Raw genomic sequence first — 19081 nt, forward strand, 5'->3', positions numbered from 1 at the left:
ATTAGTCACTTACCGAGGATCTGCTGTGGCAAGGAATCTCTCAACCTCGAGGAGTAACCTTGAGAGGCGTCCCTACTCAAGGGGAGATCCCGCCGTGCAGCCCGCTGCCCTGCAGGAGAGCTCAAAGGGCTCTTGGGCTGCTCACTATTTATAGAGTAAGATGATTGACTCATAGTCATATTTGCATACTGATAACTGTGGTTAGGTGGGCATATTTCTCACAATAACCCTTGGTTATTGTGTTGTTATCTGGCTCCCCGAATCCACTTTGAATGGACGCAGCTATCACTATCAGCATCCATTAATGACCACCCCTGGTAGTTATCACTTGAGCAGGGTTACAGGAGATAAAGGTCAGGTTGGGCGGGGGAGCACACTGTCACAATTACTTAGGGACTGATACCAAGTAGCAAATGTACTGCAACATAGCAATGGCTGGTGTTTCTAATGATGCTATGACAATGCAAAAGGAGGACACCATACAAAATCCAAATTTGGATTGAAGGCGTGGGCTCTTTGGTCTCCAAGTCAACAAAACCAGGCAGAGTTGTGGAGTCAAATCCACAAACCTTTGCAAAACATCTCCTTTGGGATGTCAGCTGGCTCTGGCAAATACAACTCTCTTCATTCTATTTAAGATGGGGACAATTGGAAATAACAATGGGAAAGAAAAAAAAGGGAATAATGTGAAGCCCTGGAAAACAGCATCAGAAGGCAAGCTCATTCAAGGAAAAAAATCCTCCACAGAATACCTGTTTTTCCTAGAGTACATATATATGTTCGATACAGGATTAACATTTTAAAGTCATCATGTAAACATTTAGTCTTCTCACAGATCAGATCAATTTTTGTTCTTGTCATGTCTGAAATTAATTTTAGTTTTTTTCAATGCAGGTATTGTTATTACCAGAAATCCTTCCAGGTAAAGGGAGATTCCCAGTGCAAGAAGGAATTTTTTCAGTATATATTTTCATATGTGTAATTACCTATTATAGGAGAGGTTATTTCTCTTATGTACTGCTAGAACTAAGGCAGAACATAATACTTTATCATTTTGCCAAATACCTACAAACCAGCGAACAAGCATGATTAAACATCCATAAGATGCAAGTCTGTTCCCATGAAAATCACACAAGTATTTCCAAAACATTTGAGTCTCACTTTCTGTCAGAAAATCTCACATTGATGGAGTTTCCAGGAGTCAAAAGTCCATGGGTTTTGGCATGAACTGGTTCAGTTTTGGGAGAAATTTTGATCTCAAAATTCTGAAGCAACTGTGAAGATAAACAGGACAAGTATTAGAAAAGCTGACAGACGAAGATTAGACTTTGGAAAAGAGAACATAACAGACTGTGACGAATAAAATTTCTGTTGCCAATGCTGTGGAGTCTAAGTGCTATGATTCCCACACAGGAAAGAAAAAATAGTTGTTACAAGGTGAAGATTACAGTTAAAAATCTTCCTCCCTGATTGAAGGAGGACTGAGCCAGTCCTTTCTGAAGAATTTCCACACAACAGTCTGAGCTATCAAGGAAACTAAGGTCTCTTTCAAACCTTGTAAGCTTCCTCTCTGTTTTTGATTTCACTTCCTTTAATATAAATCAATACGTGCAATTATAAAACAAAGCAATAAAAGGGTCCCAATCCCATCGCACACATTTCTCTCCCTGGGCAGAAGGAAACAAAACAAACATGAGACAGCAACTGTCCAGTGCACCAAGTGAAACAATCATAATTCAAGGAGTCAAATATTAGAACCTCTCCTGAACAGAATCACTATAATTCAATCACACAGGTTCTCTATACATTAAGCCTCTATTTCCATACACTTAATGAAACTGAGAGAATCAGCTGCAAACATAAATCACAGAAATTGTGGGCTAAAACAAACTCCAAGAGATTTATCTCACCTGTTTTGAAGCTATCTATTTTTAAACTTTCAAGAAGGAAATACCGCAACATCCTCAACTTTTCCTAATATTAAATCTCAAACACTTTTTCCTATAAACTAAGCAATCTTCTCTTATCCTTCTCCTAGTAAGCATGATGAACAATGCATTATTTTCCTATACATAACTACCTTTTCCAGTGTTAGATGTTTGATCAACTTTTCATCTCATTCTTCTCTTTTTCAAACCTCTCATTCTTGTTATTCTCTCTGTCTCCCAGATTTCCTCCAATCTGACTATATTGTCCTTAAAATGCAGTGCATAGGGTCGGTTGCGTATCATTGTCTAGCTGAGGATTCGCCAGTGTTTGGCAAGACCGAGTAATTCAGCTCCTCTTTCTGACATACAACATGCTTGTTAATACTGTTAATATACCCAAGAATTACACTGCCTTGTCAGAATTAGCATCATTATTGTTGACCAATTTTTTACTATATCCCTCCAGTCTGTTTCAACGGTACTAATTACCGAGCCAGTTGGTCAGCAATTTGTAATTATGCATTTGATTTCTTCTCAAGAGCAGTAACTTGCAACTGTCCTTAGTGAACAACTTTGTGTTGATTCTGGAACATTTCTCCATTTTTTCGTAATTCTATATTCATATCCTCTGATTTTAACTTCATTTATGCCAGCTCGGTATCCTATGCAAACTCTAAAAGTATTCTCTAATCCATCATTTACACTTTTAATGAAAATACCAACCTAAATCAAATGCAAGAGACTCTTACAGAATTTTAATTAAACGCTTTCCCAGTTCAACAGCAAATATTTGACAGCTACTGCCTCCAGCTATTTCTTTTTTCCAACCAGTTGTGCATACATTTTATAGGTACACTTCCACCTGGAACAAATTATATTCATTTAATTGTGAGAACAATGTATAGGACATGTGAAAATACTTCCTGAAGTCAGAAAACATGATTTATTTTATATCCACCACATTACGTAAGTGATCAAGTCAAAGAAAGAAAAAATCAGATTGGTCTGAAACAATTTATCTTTGATCAGCTCCATGCTTCACGTGTTTCTATTTTTAAATCACTTAAATATCATCCTGATGCTTACAAATAGGTTGTGTGCTATTTGGTTCTAGTTTCTTTCCAGAAAACAAAAGCAGGCTCTCTATTACTTCCTTGATCCTCCTTTTCAAAAAGATGCAAGTATGTTTGTTTTATCTGGCCCCCTGAGACCTATCTCACTCTGAGTTCCGAAAGACAGATGCTAATTGTTCAGAGATTGCTCTAGGAGTTTACTTAAGGAAATTCTAAGGCAAATTCAATCAAGCTTTGCTTTGAATACATATAATGGCTCTAAATATTTTTATAGTTAAGTAACTATAAATAGTTTCCAAATCTTTGAGTTTTGATTGCACAATCTGAGCTCAGCATTTGAGTTAAAGGGTGTCTTGTAAATGACAAAAAAAGTAGCAGCTGTTGGGAAAGCTTTCTTTATGATATGAAGCAATGGAAAACTATATATCAATATGTACTAACTACTTATATAACTATATATCTAAAATGATAATGAAGTTAGAAGAAAGAACAAGAAGGGACGGAAAACCACAGAACACAGAAAAATTCTACTATTTGTCATAACACTGTGGTCAGTACAAGGACATAAAAACTTTTTTACATCTTCGTAAGTACTGAATTCTTTGTAACTAAAATACTGAAACAGCAGGTAACCATTCTAACATACATGAAGAAAGACTTCAAATTTGCTTACAAAAACCTTCTGTACTAAATCCATATACTTCCTTAGCAATCTTACCTTTAGTTTTACTTCATTTGTACTATAAAGAATTTTTCTTCTGCAATGTAGTTTAACTAGTATGCTACATTTCAAGCATGATTATTTTCAAGTTTTTAGGCCTTTGCAGGATGAGTATGCTAGACAACACTCCAAAACAAAGTTTTTGTGCACTGTAAGATACCCAGAAATGGTATACATAGAAAAGAATCATACCAATATATTTTTCTTCTTGTAATGCTGTCATATAGTTCTAACCTGAATCAGTGCAAGATGAATTTCCAGCTCTGCAATTCTTTTTCCTATACAACTTCGAATGCCATAACCAAAGGGGATGGAACCAAAATTGTCTACTCTGTCCAAATTATCTTTCCTCAGCCAGCGTTCAGGTCGGAACTCATTCGCCACTGAGAAATTTTCTTCACTGTATGAAGTAGTATAATGACAGAGTGCCAGCTGCGTCTGAGGAAATAAATGATATTTATATTTAGCTAACTCCAATACACATAACAAAATAAAAAAGCATTTGTAATTACTGCAATATGATGTCATAAAAATTAAGTATATTTGAGTAATTCTACAAGAAAAAAGGATACCTAGAAAATCAGATCCCTTTCCCAACTGGTCAAATGAAATAATCTTCAAGTTGTTTTAAATGTTGCTGGATATATGAGAGAAGATGCAGTGGGGAAGGAGATGGGAACAAAAGTCACAAGTATTGGGAATTGTCTCAAAAAGATAGTATGAGAGAAAGGAAGAAGAGAGATACAAGACAGTGGAAAGAAAAAAAACAGGATGGGAAGGGGAAGAAAAAAGCCACCTCAAGAAAAAAACCAGCAATAATTGATGTGATTATGTTTCCAAATAAATCCGGGGGCGGGGAGGGAAACGTGTGTGGAATAATATTTAAGTAAGTGTATTAAGAATCCTGCTGTCATTTAAAACAGAGACATACAGTTCTACCATGACGTCTGTGTAATCTTTGAATAGTATAAAGGAAAGATTCACAATTTAAAAAGGAAACTAAACTCTTTCCACAAAGGGAATTAATAAGCAAAGAATTAGAAAACTGCAAGAATAATGAATGTTTTTTTAATCAAATTGTAACATTGCACAGAGATGTTATCAATAGACTCCACCCTCAAGAATATTAAGAACAAGTCATGATGGTAAATTTGATTAGCAGGTGAGGACCCAAATCTAAAAAAACCAAACAGCAACAAGTCAATTACAAAATCTGTTTTTGTCATATAAAGGGGTATTATTGAAATACTTTCCTCTTAATGCTCTAGCTTGGTGAAATCTTTTGAAATCAATGAAGTGTATATATGTTGTAACAAATCACATTTCACACAGAAAAATTAAACTGTGTTCTCTGCAGAGGACTGCAACAGAACCTACCCCTTTAGGTATCAAGTATCCTCCAACAACCAAGTCTTTTTGGGTCACTCTTCCATTTCCTGGCAATACTGGATATAACCTAGAGACAAATATTTATGAGAAGTTCAACAGTAATAACTAATACAACCTAAAAAGTTTAGATTCCAATTTGCATTCACAAATATGCAATATGAATGCAATATGCATTCACAGCAAAAAGGTTTTTCAAAAGTACAGAACACCTCGGAGATTCAAAGACCTTGAATCATCTGTGAGAATATGATTAATACCTGAGAAAAGTTATTTACTAGTAACTGGAGTTTGAGATAGTTGGTCTATATATTTATTTGCTTTACACATGTACAAACATGCAACCAGTTGGTCAAACTGGAGACGTTTTAGCACTACTGGGAGCTGAAAAAGCCTTGTTGATGCCTTCTCTAAAATCCTCTTACTCCCCTCACCTCACTATGAACATTTGGTATAAACATATAAAAAAGCATGTCACATGCCTTCAATTTAAGTCAAGAAGCTTAAAATGATTGTAGTGGCACCGCAAAGTACCACTTTGCAGTAGTGTGTGTGGGAGGAGGTTGTAACAGTTCATCATACGGACTAATACTTAAAAGGCAAAAATCAAGCTTTCAATTATCTACCTTACAGACATGTTCTACATATGTGATACTACTTCTACCATACTTAAAAACATTAAACATTATATAAACGATCATATTTCATTGCTTGGGCAGCCTTGGATACAATATTGCTACAATAAATAAAAGCAGAAGCAGCAAACAGCAGTAACAACAACTAAATACAAACATTAGCATGGACTCAAAATCCATTACAACTACATGGAATTAAATTTTTTAATTAATGATTGCAGTTGTCTGCTACTTACCTCAAGGTTTCTTTCAGCACAGCTCTAATCAAAGGCAATTTTGGGACATCGTGAGCAACAGGAACTTGGTCTTTTCCCAGCTTATTGACTATTTCCTCATAAACACGTTGTTGAACCTCAGGGTGCTTTGCCAACAAGTATGTTGCCCAGGACAAAGTAAAAGAAGTCTAAGGAAGAAACCACAACCATCATCATCAAGTCCAACAAGATTAGATTAAAAATAATTTCAAGCCAAACTGATCGTTTGGCTTTTCAACTATGTGTTTTATATGTTTAAAGTTATAAAACAGACTGGCAATGATTCACATCTGGACTCAATGCGATGTTGTCAGACTTCACCACCTCCTCCTTCACCCCTTTTCCATTTAAAAATCCGCCACATATCAGAAGAACCCATGCTGATATTTTCCCAGTGAAATATTAAAAAGCAGCAGAAAATACAAATGCAAACAAAACTACATAAACAATACCGAAACATAAAGGCTCTAAACAGCAATGGATTAAGTTAACTGTTAGTTTTCAATGTGTGTTTCACCTTTCTTCCCAACAAAAACATTTCACAGGAAACAAAAGAATACTACTCAGAACACTACCAACCCCTTTTAAGCATATGGTAGTCTCCTCATAGCATCCAGACAACAGAATTGATATTATCACTGCTAAGATTATACTTTATCCTTTGGTAAGGAATGCTACACCGCAATTGGCACTTTCTACCCCTTGAAAAATCCCATTTCACTGAAATTGAGCATCCTATTGAAAACTTTCTTAAGGAAGCTCAAAGAGGAGCTTATATATTTAAAGTGGCCCCAAAATGTTAAAATATGCTCCCCCTCCAATTGATTATTCTAGTAATCACAAAGACTCCAGAAAAGAGGTACTGTGTGAAAAATCATTTAAAAATATTTTGTCTGAAGGAAGAAACAGAACACAAGGCAGAAGACAGTTCAACTTTGAGCACAAGATGATTTAAAGGAACCCATCATCTAATCCTCTTTCGCCTCAGCTGGAAAAATTGCTCTTCAATGCACATTTGTGGTTTAGGATACACTCTGAGAGCATGAACTCACTCCATCTGTACTAACATGGAACTAAGTAGAGTATTTCAACTCTTTATTTGTGATCCAACATTTACCATTCACTTAACCAGGAGTCCCTGTGTTTAAGCTACTTGGATTTCAGGGACTACTCCATTCAAATACTAGACAGACTCAGGACATTTTGCTTCTACTATCAGCTGCACCCAAGACATTAAGGTTAAGCAAATGGCCTTACTTGAGCCCGTCTTTCTCACATTCATCACTGAAGATAGAAAGTTTATGATGAAAAATGTATTTTCAGTGTTCCTGAGTACGTATGGCAGAGAAAGTGACAGTGTAATCATTCTGTTCCTCACCTGTGTTGTTCTTAGTATCTTACAGCATTTAAGAGAGAAAAATTGTAAACACTACCCTAATTTTCTTGAATTATTTTTAAATGTATTTTTTTCAACTTGTATAATGAAGACAGACAACCAGTTTCACTTTCTAGGCAGGAAACAGTTTTATTTTCAGCTTCTCACTCATTGGCACAACAAAGTTTAAGGTTATAAACAATGTATGGGTAAAATCCCCAACTTCTGGAAATGTCTTATTTTGGGCTTACATTTAAGATCAATTTAGAATGCAAATTCATCACGACGGTGACCTTTTATGTCTTGTCGTCAAACTGGGGTATAATGCTAGAAGTATCATTCTCAGAACCTTTCTTTTTTTCTTCTTGTCATACTGAGTGGCTGTCCCTTGCTAAAATGCAACCCTGCCCTATTCCGCCCAGAGCTCAGAGGAGCTGGCAATTGTGCCAGCTGTATACAGAACTTCTCTGATACAAACAGTTTCTTCCCAGGTTCCCAGCTCCTTCATAACCTCTTAAAAATTAGCACTGTTCCAGGGACAGCCAAAATGCTTTGTAGCCAAAAACTGCCTTACAATTTTGTTGAAAGCTTTTATAATCCTCTAAACCTCTTTCATTTTCTATGATAAAATGAGAACTGAAGTGACAGCAGTAGGGGAAAAAAGGTTCCCTCAATTTCTGTCTTGTACTTGGAAATGAGGAAATCAGAAGTACCGTGCTCTCACAAAATGATTGTTGCCAGCTGAGAAAGCTGAGTCAAATGGAAAGAGAAACTCTTGTTGGCATGAACTTGAACACTGTCCTTTTAGTTTAATGAAAACTCTCTCACACACTAAAAATGGAAAATTAAGGGTCTGAAAGATTAGAAAATGAATGGGATGAATAGCTGTGCTTTACTTAAGAACCAAACATCAAAAAGCTCTCCAAACTCATAAGCCCTTGGGATATTTAACCAATGGAATAATCTTCAGCACATAAATAAGCTTTACATATGCTCCTTATTTTGGAATTCAAAAGTATTACTGTTGGGGTTTTTTTGTTTTCTTTAGAAACCTTACGAACTTTCTTAAATTAAAAAAATCTGAATTCCGTCATCCAGAGAGGTTTTTTTACTTTAAGGCTACTTTACTTTTTTACTTATTTTAATCTTTTTTACTGTAAGACTATTAAACACAGTCCTACATAGCACTTTCTTTATCAAATTCATATAGATTTCTTTCTAAAAATTGCTCGTTTACAATCATTTACAATAATAGTGTTCACTGATACGCTAAATAACTCCATATACATTACATTGTATATACAATACAGTAACTAATTTTTATCATTTCTTGTTCTTCTGATTGTCATGCTGCAGTCAATACTGAGCTACACTGATTTCACACGATAGGAATGAAAGGAGGGCAAGATACATACATGACCTTAATGCCTCTTCAAATGCTCTAGATGACAAATCAGAAGAATAAGGAAAGATGGCCACTTAGAATGCTTCACTAGGTGTTAACATACCTCTTACGCTAACCTCATTAATGCTGAGCCCCATCACCACAGCTCTTTGCCTCAGACTGACTGTATGTTGCCAGCACAAGCATGGGTGGCAAACTTATGCCTTACCTACATTAGTGCTGGCCTAACACCCCCCTCCTAATGGACTTCAGCACAAACCAGGTATCTGATCCATAATGTGTCCCCCAGTTGATTTAATTAGCCATATGTAAAAATCCTTTACCAAATTCTACATGTGAGTCTATCGATCAATTTTTTCACACTAACTTTCAGCAGCCTTTTCTATTGTGGTCTACCTAAAGAAGCACAAATACCAACCTGATATTCAAACTAGGAAAAGAAAATGTATAAAATTCAAGCCAAATGTAGAGACAATTGCTATTTTATCTGCTCAGTAAACTGTGGAACTGACTCCCAAATGATGGGTTCCTGTAAACCACAGCTAGAATGGAACAACACTGACTTCATTCTAGTAGAGAGATTACACGGTACAGTAAATATTTTCTATCATTTTAAAGATGTAATTACTTAAATGTATCAGAAATTATGTCCTTATAAACAACATAACTCCCCCTGAAGATAGCTGCGAATGGTACTGGTTTACAAAAACAATTGTGCACAAGAAAAACGGTAACAAGCTTACTGTGTCCACTCCTGCCAGAAGCATTTCAGTCATATTGGCATAGATCTCTTCCAAAGTAAGTTCCTTACTCACTAGGAGGTATGTAAGTAGCCCACCATTTACTTCTTCTCCTTGGTCCAGCTGAGACTGAATAGCCTTCAATTTGTTGTCAACATGGATTTGACCTTTGGGATTCAAAAAAATTGTTAAGCTTCCATTTTTATTTTTCTGTTCGTTCCATTCAGTAGTGACATTTCCCCCTTACGCTACACTACATAGCCGTAAAAGACAAAATATTTGCATTTATTTTCTCAGGGAAAAGATAATATAGTGGTGGTGGAGGTCCTTGGGTACTCACGGTAAGGAAAGACAGAGCTGACAGGAACCTTGGTAGCTCACAGCATGAGAATGCTGAGCACGAGGAAAGGACACAAGAGACTATAGTTTCTGACTGCAAGTGGAGGAAGCTCAAGGTCAAGTTTTTACGCCCACCTGGCTTGTTTTCTGATGACTCTGCAAGAAGTGGTGAACTCTGCAGAGCGTGCTGCAAGTTAGCACACAGCGGCTGCTACAAGATGTTAGCAGCAACCAGAAGGTCAAAGCCACAGAACTGAATCACACTGAAGACAAAGATGAGGAGCATTAAGTAATAACAAAAAATGAAAAACTTCAGTGAATGACATTTTGAGCAATTTCACCCACAGTCCCATTTATACTTCAGTGACTACAAACAGCATCTGCAGTGAAACAAGGGCTTTAAAAAGAGGAAAACTCCTCAGAAAGTTAATGTCTCGCAGAATGAGCTTACAAAAAAAAAAAACTAAAATCAACACGTTCCTTTATGAAACCTACACAAACACACACATCACATACAGTGATTCTCACCATTTAATTCCTTTTTCACAAAGGGATTAAACAAAGAAACAGCATAACAAGTTTCAAATGGAACAAATTCCTCAAGAACAGTTTTTCAGCTGCTGTTAGGATAAAGCTAAAGTCTGCTATTGTTTTTAACCCACAAAAGGGAACAAGGGTGCTTTATCATGAGAAATAATTTAAAAGTGGCAGTGTGAAAAAAGTACGTTTCACAGAAAGCACACCTGTATCAGCATTAAATGGATTCCCTAATGCCTGCTGTAGGTACAGACCAATACATATTAAAAATTAAGCATATTAGGCATATTAAAAGTTAAGAAACTAAAGAATCTACTCTCAAAAAGATGTACACAGACCTACCTAGACAAATAGTGCTAATAAAATAAATTTTAAAATGCATGCAGCTTTCTAACATTAGAGAGGGAAAAAGGGTTTAAAGTTTTTTAAACACTCCAGAATATTAAAAAAAATATATTGCAAAGACAACTCCTTCTTCTTACTTATATGAAAGCTGATTGATAAAGTAGGCTGGAATGCTTTATTCACAAAAAAACATTGTAGTACAGCAGTGTAGTTCTATGTCAACTTATATTCTTATATGTGTATAGATAAACTTCACAAAGAGTTTAAGTAATTGCTAGAGTCTCATTTTTTAACTCTCTAGTCAGTTTTAGCAGTGATTATTTGTCAGAGTGCCTGACTGAAAAACTTGCTGAAGTCAACAAAACCACCCTCATTAAAGTTTGAGTGGCAAAGAACTCGGACCTGGAGTGAGGAGTGGGTGCTGAAAAAGATGAAGACAAATAAAGAAACAGCAGTATAAAATAGGGGAATATTTAAAGCGTACTGGTAAAATTCTTTTTCAGTAGAGTATTTTTTAAAACGTTTTAAAACGGTTCCCTTGGCCAGTCTGACTTTAATACAAAACTTACTTCTACCACAATGTCTTGTTACAATTTTAGAAGAGAAATGCAGCAAGTCCTGTTCAAACACACACAGAACCTGCAGAAATACACCTGAACTTTTCTACTACTAAATCTTACTAAATTTGAAGAGTCCATCCCAGGATCTGCAGAACTCTCTCCAGGGTTTTGGTATAAGTGGACGAAGCCATTTGGGAATAGCACCTGCATACATCGTGGTCTTAAACATACTGAACATCAACTCCAGAGCCTCAATATATTCAACAGTCTGCTGTGGGATGTTGTTTTCCAGGCAGCCCAACCGGCGTTCATACAGAATAGTTGCCACACCTGCACATACAAAATCAAAGAATTTGCTATACACATGCATATATACATCTTAATAATTTAAGGAATTATAATGCTAACATAATGGAACTACCTTCCAAAAATGTTTAGTTATTATTACTGTACAATATTACTGCAATTAGGTAATTTTAAAAGGCATTTAGATAATTTCTCAAAGCCACTTGCATCAAATCAAATGTTTTTAAATAATTTTTGTGCTTTTAAATTCATTAGTTAACAGTTTGTCCGCATCTTTCCAGGAAATATTAGAATAACTGTTAATTAGATACTTGGAGTAACTGGTCTGTTAACACTCTAGTCTCTTTTTTCTCTGTTTCTCGTATTAAAAACAGGCATAATAAATGTGATGTTTAACCTTGATCTTGCCCTCCATCACACTCCCCATAAATTCTCATGTGTGTACATATGTATAGATATAGATACAGATATTTGAAGAAACTTTTTTTTTTCCTGTTCTTTGCTTCTTATTTCTCCTTTATTGACAAAAATAATTTTAAAATCTGGCTATTTTCAGCTCACTCTTCCTTCCCTAATTTTCCTCCCTGGGGAGATATTTTTCTGCACTTTTTATTTCTCTTGTGCCTCTTTCAGCAACTGCTAGTTCTTATGCATTCTTTTGCTCTTTACATGGTCTTTTCAAAAAAATCTTACACATTCGTTTCCTGAACAGCTGACAGTGTAAGTTAATTAAAACTGCAATTCATATAGGAAATAAGTGCGTGCTAGGCACAAGTTATAAATGAAAAGCTAAAAGAATGTGAAGAATTTAAACTAACCCATCAGTTAAAGTGAATCTGTAAGCTCAGAGTTTAAAATTCCATAAAATTGGTAACTCTTAGTTGAATGCCATTTTTAGACATTATTAATGTAGAACAGACTCAGGTTAGTTTACCAAACAGCCAGCCAGCCACTTGATACAGCATCTTCATAGGTGAGCAATTTGGAAGTTCTTGCAAATCTCAAATTATTCAGCTGCCTGTCAGCAAAGAGTACCAATGTTTTTAAAAGGCACTACATATAACAAGATCAGATTGCATGCAGCCAGTTAGAGGAATGTATGAAATATGAATCACCATTAGATTTCTACAAGAACACAGGAAACACTGTGCTAGCTCAGGCTGGAGTTCCATTTAGCATTCTCTCATTAATGGTAGCCAGTGGCAGATGATTTTAAGGCAAGCATAACAATCCCACAGTTGGCATGTGTAGGCAGAGGAAAGCAGTATCTTTTCCCACATTAAGCTATGAACAGAATTTAGATACATCACACAGTGATTCCCCACCTGGGATTTGGCCAGTATGTTGTTAACATGTCTTAGAAGTCACACTGTTAGAAGGTCAACACCCTTATTCTTGAGAAATTAATACAGAAATATGGAGTACTGAAACTGCTCAGGGCCTTGATTTTACATTTTACCTATATACCAGCATTTCCACAGGAATTGTCCCTTAATACAAGGTATCATCTCTTCGGACTCTACAAAGGAATTCTACTGATATCTACTGCACTAAGTAGGAAGACACCTGAATGTAGAATATCAAGCTTCCCTTTTCAGATTAATCACAACGGGGCACTAGTCACTTGGCAAAAATGCCTAATCATAAGCACACTGCTTTACATCCATTTTCTTTACAGATATTATACAGCCTGGGCTTACCTTCCATTGAATACTTGAAGAAAAGTTTGTTAACATTGGTCACTGTTTCCCCATCGTCCTCTTGACTTCTGAGGGTGTGGATTCTTTTAATTAAGTCTGTGATAACTTCGTTGACTCCTTCAGAGTAAACAGCCACATCTTTGGGTTTCAGAATTTTTTGCCTCAGCACACTTCTCATTTTTAGCCATTGTTCCCCCTCCCTAGAAGAAATTATTAATAATGTCTATACACAATTCTCCTTAACAATCATTAGCTGGGTAGGAGCTCCGCAATGAAACTATGATTTTTCATCTCAAATGAAAGCAAGTGGTGAAATGAAACTGATGATAATGTATATTTGGTATTATGCTCCTACATTTTTATTCTGTATTTATTGCACGTCCTCATTAAATTTCAGCGTTGCAACATGTACATACATCTGTCAGTCAGTCTCCGGTCTGAGTGACAGAACTTGTCCACTCACTGTTCTGAATCTGACAAGTGTCTCTATATTAGTATTTTAGTAGTAGCTAACACAAGACATTTGCAAAATTTTCTTATTAAAACTACTTTAAATAAATGTATAGTCTGCAAAATTGCTTTTACCTAGAATTGGTGCTTAATTACCAAAGGTATCACATCCAGATCTGACAAATCAACGATTTGAGCTAGTACCATAAATGCCATCACTGATACATCACTTTCAGTTACCCCAATTCTAAACCTACAAAGTAATAGGATAGCAGACCTAGCTATAGAGAAACAATTTACAGCTAGATTGTCCTTTAGCTGAGCTATGTATTGAAATCCTTGGGCTGAAGAGTAAAAATCTGAATTGTAGCATCTGCATGCTTCATATGAGTAGAGTGTTTGAGAACAGTCGTTCCAAGGATATCTTTCAATTCCTTATGAAGACAGGCAATTGTCTTTTATGCATTTATTTTAAATTGCTATGTAAGTATTGCCCATTAAATTCTTTCACCCGGAGCTATGCTGCTGCAAGGTACAGAAACTTACTGGCCAGCAAAAGAATTTAATCTCTTTAACAGACATTTTCTGACTATCTCTTGATTTAAGATCTCATTTCACAAAATATCAGTGAACTGTTAGTTTGACTCTGAACTGCAGCTTAAGATTTGAGTCTGCAGTGCAATACATAATGCCTTTTGCCATGAAAGAAACAGACTGTCCATGACTCAGGAAATTAGTTTCCCTCTAAATAAACACCCTATGTCAGTAGGGACCGCGAGTAGTTCCCAGTGGCAATTAACCACACCCACATGCACTGCCAGTTTATGTAAGCTTTAAAGACAGACAACTCTTCTAGAATCAGCCATGTACAAAAGTATCTGCATGGGGATGCACTACAGTGTGAATTTACCGTACAGTGACTTCTCTGCATTAACCTACTGAGGGGGCACTTTGGTGAACAATAAAGCTAAAGCCAACCTGAGCCAACAAGTCCACACAGCACGCTGCCAACTGGATGCAACAGTCTAGATCTGAAGCAATAAACGCTATTTGCGCAGTGCTGTACCAAAGTTAGTAAGCCCTATTCTGCAATACCGCATTCAGGTAAGCTTAGACATCTCTAGTTGATACACATTTCCCAAGAATGTTTTTATGCAAGGTACCTTGCTCCATATTCAAACTACACATAATTACCATCCCTTTGAAAATGTACAGCAGAACAGACAATTCACCATAAATTCCTACCCTCTTCCCCCCACTAGACATACTAATTTCCCCACATAGGAAAGCCTGAATTCCCAGACGACCTGTACAGTCCTTCTGAAAATCACTAAAATTTTACAAGAAAACTTAGAAAATGAAGGAGTAACAACACTTACGCAGAAATAAGTCCAGTGGCTCTCCCTCGTAAGTCTCTGTATTCCTGCCAGGATTCCATGTTAGCTCTTTGTGGTGCTCTACCTTCTGCCCGGAGGACTTGAGCAACCATATCTCGATCTGCAATGGATACAACAAACTGGGGACCAAAGTGAGACTTGAAGATCTTTCCATATTCCTGAGTGTGTTTTTGCTACAATATCACCAACAAAGAGAAACAGAAGTAAAGTATTACTAAGGAAAAATAACACAAAAGGAAACTGACAATTTGTCATACAGTGAATCAATCTACCACATCTAGACCTTGATCCCCAGCCTTCCAGTCAAGGAATGGTTTGAAATGTCAGGAGAAAGCGTCTAAGCATTACTGTGAAATATTCACAAGGCAAACAGAGAGGTCACACCGTTCAGGACCTCTGACTGAAAAGACCCAAAGCTCTAAGACACAAAGCGTGAGTGAAACCAAATACTGAGAAGATGAAAGGACTTGGGGCACTTAAAAACACATCTCTTCAGATCAAACAGATGAGAAAGAATGTCTGAAAAATGAAAAACACAGATGTAAACAGGGTGACATTAACAGTATAATACAAAGATATAATAACTTACTTTTAATGTCTTTTGTAAATAAAGACTTACTCTATCATTTTATTCTTTACAAAAAACTACTTATAAGTTTCTCACACCTAACCAAGGACGATGATAGCATAGCAGCCTAGTGAGAAACTGGATTTTGGGACAGCTTCATCAGCAGTGAACTTTAGAATGACGTGTTAATTCTGCAAAAAGAAGGAAAAGTTGAGGTCTTATTCCTGCAGTGAAGTTTATTTAGTGGCTGATCACAAGTTGTATGATTCAAGCTGGAGGCAAGCAACAGGCAATTAAGAAAGAAGATTGGAAAACATTAAATCATGTATAAAAAGAAACCCGAAAGTTTTCCAGTAAGATTGCGCTATCACTGTCCCATGAAATCTTACTGATTATTTCAAACAAATTTCATTCTGACATGGTCATGAAATGAAACACCCAACTCCCAGGAATTCAGTAGGAATAGAGGTACCTCATCCTTTTAGGGGAAAGAAAACAAAACTGCAAAGGAGTTGTTAAAGATATATTATTAGGACTTTAGGTTTAAGAAAGCTTTACATTTTAAAGCCTTTATTTCAGGTTAAAGTAGCAAGACAAGTTAAACTGACCAAAGTTTAACTTTGACATGTTACCTGCATCTAATCTAAAGACATCTGCTTGCAGGGTTATGTTTATTATAAATGAAAGATGTTTGATACAACTACACTAGTGGAAGTCCAGTGTTGACGCAAGATTAACTTACAAGAAATATTTTTTTAATCAGTCTTGGTTACAGAGATGAATTGTTTAATTGCCAACAATAAGTTTAAGAAACATGAATCATTCTTCAGCATATGGTACCAAGTGCTTATAAAAAATGCAACTCTTTTTGCCTGGTTTCTAAATAAAACAAGAGTTCTGCAATTGTGGTCTCTGCTAGTCTCCTCTTAACTACTTTGGGAACACAATGGCCAATTTCAGTCAAGTTTAACAGAGGGTTAAACATCTGCAATTATATTCTTACCATTTTCAAAAATCAGCATCTGGATTCAAATGAGACACACGTATTAGTCACCCTGATGAGGGAAATGCTACAGTAGGAGCTCAACTGTTACCATTTCTGCTTGGTCTAAGCAGAAATGTTTGGCTAACCAAACACCACATGCAGACCAATGTACGAACAAGCACTCCCAAAACCCCAAAGTATCTCTTGCTCTGGGGATATTTTAGGGATATTGAAACTGAACTTGGAGAGAACTGAGAGCATGAGTCTTCAAAGGAAAGCATGAGTTGGGAGATAGGCGCTGCAAGGAAAAGGCAGTGGGATGAGGGGGATACAGGTCACCAGTCACAGAAAAACAGGTTCAACAAATTTTGCTATTTATGGAGTGGCTTGTTTGTTCCACTGATGGTGAGGTTTACATGGGAGGATAAACTTCAACAGAAAATAAATCGTCAAGCCATCCAATCAAATAAATGAAATACTAGTTTTAAACCAGAAACAGACAAGGTATTTGGACACCTCTTGCTTTCAACAGAGTGTTTAGTGTATCAACTTAATGTTTAAAGAAATGCCTGGAATTTCTCTTCCATATTTTCCATCACAACATAGGTTTTCTTTCCCTTGTTCCAAACCTTAAAAATACTACACTTTCATGTCTCACATACCAGTCTCACACCAGACATTCTTTCACACATCATAAATTCAAACTGCCAGCATCCAAACCCTCCCCTCTCACCTTTCTTTTCTTTATACTTGCATAGCACTGATGAGACAAAAGAGATCTAACCCCATCAAATTAAAAATACTTTCCCTTTGTCATAGTTGCTGTAGGCATTACTGCTTTGGCCAGGACTAACTGGAATCATGTTACTGAGAACAGAACCTCCTTTGTGAAAAAGCGCTTGGCTTCCCCACCCCTTCTGCATATAGCATACAAATATTTGTGTGCGCCGAAGGACATCGTTTAAGTAGCTGTGCTGGTTACCAAAGGGTTTCAGATTAATTCATTCCTGATGTTCACTGTATTGTTAAATTTAACAGACTGTTATTAAGCCAGTTAATGCCTATTTGCATCCAGCGTGTATGCAAACTGGGCATCCATGATTTGTAAAGTGATTTTTGAGACTCTAAACAGAATAAAAACTAGCATCGTATTACAACTCCTCCTCATCCTTCCTCCTGCTTTCCTTTTTATGAATAACATTCATTAAAGAAGAAAATTTCCATATCAGCTAGTGGTAGTGAAAAGCATGTACTATTTAGGTTGTCTATTTTTCCTTTTAATATTTGAATAATTTTCACTGCCTTGACAGTGAAAGAACAGTGAAAGCTTGAATTCAATGGCAGTATTTTTTTAGCGTTATGAGACTATGGTAAGCATCTCTCAAATCCTGTGCACCACCACAGAGGTAGAGAAAAAAAAAGGAATGCAACAAAAAGCTTTAACAATCATAAAGTTTCATCTGCATGTGTCTTGGTAGCAATTAAGTTGAGCAATTCATCATCAGCAATCCCGTTTGGCTGCCCTCAAACACAGCATAAACTGAGGAGCCTAACACTTCTCTTTAGAAATCTCAGTGGCAAATATGACAAAGCCAGACATGTGTTTCTGGGGTTTTTTTTCAGTGTTTCCTGCCTCTTTCTGGGTTTTTTAGGCCCTTTGTAAATCCTAACTTTGAAGTTTTGATCCTCAAACCATTTAAAGTTCTGTCCTGTTCTGTTAGGTTTCCCTTTTCTGTTTTTACTTCACTCTCATTTTTTTTTAATTTCAGTGATTTTCAGGCAGTGAACCTCTTGGGGTTGTCTGTGAATCCCTTCCTAGCGATCTGGGAAAGGTCACTAAGAAAAGCAAAATAATAAATGCCACATTTGCGGTATTCCCAAAGAGATCTGTACTGCCAGTGGACAGCATTATGGGTCCACAACTGAAAAAGGGTGAAACCCACTGCTTTGCTCCCTCAAGCGCAAGTGCTCACTTTAGAATCACTTGGACTCCCTGGGGAAGGGGCCCCAGAAGACGCACCGTGACTTTTTAGGAATGAAACCCACGTTTGGCCAAGCAACCAAAAAAACTCCATCTTCGGATAGAGAGCGCCGTACAGTGAGACAGCTGCCCGTGCCAGCATCCAAGGAACGCCGTACAGAGGAAGGATACTCGTTCACCCGACTCCCGCTGTCCCAAGCACGGGTAACCGCGCTGCACCCACCTTCGCCGGGTGGGAGTGAGGAAGGGGACACGCCGCGGCCTGTGGACCACCAGAGAAGCGGAGGTGCCCAACCACAGAGGGCGGCTCTCAACCCCCACCCGGGCTCAGATTTATTTTACCGCCCCCCACGCCACCGCGTACTCCAGAGCTGCCATACGCCAGGTGACAGGAGC

The 19081-nt window shown here is 37.0% G+C and overlaps 1 protein-coding gene across 1 annotated transcript in view; it reads right to left on the minus strand.

Moving 5' to 3' along the window:
* Positions 1-1157: 1157 nt before the first annotated feature.
* LOC103916539 (cytochrome P450 27C1) overlaps positions 1158-19081 on the minus strand; it is a 19290-nt gene continuing 1366 nt past the window's right edge. Inside the window, exons 2-9 of the mRNA XM_009323544.1 lie at positions 15134-15324; positions 13305-13504; positions 11419-11628; positions 9521-9684; positions 5980-6146; positions 5100-5178; positions 3957-4160; positions 1158-1274 (exon numbers count right to left, since the gene is read on the minus strand). Coding sequence (XP_009321819.1) covers positions 1158-1274; positions 3957-4160; positions 5100-5178; positions 5980-6146; positions 9521-9684; positions 11419-11628; positions 13305-13504; positions 15134-15324 — 1332 coding nt within the window. The remainder of the gene's footprint in view (positions 1275-3956; positions 4161-5099; positions 5179-5979; positions 6147-9520; positions 9685-11418; positions 11629-13304; positions 13505-15133; positions 15325-19081) is intronic.

This window comes from Pygoscelis adeliae, unplaced genomic scaffold, assembly GCF_000699105.1.
Source record: "Pygoscelis adeliae isolate BGI_AS28 unplaced genomic scaffold, ASM69910v1 Scaffold664, whole genome shotgun sequence".
Lineage (NCBI taxonomy): Eukaryota > Metazoa > Chordata > Aves > Sphenisciformes > Spheniscidae > Pygoscelis > Pygoscelis adeliae.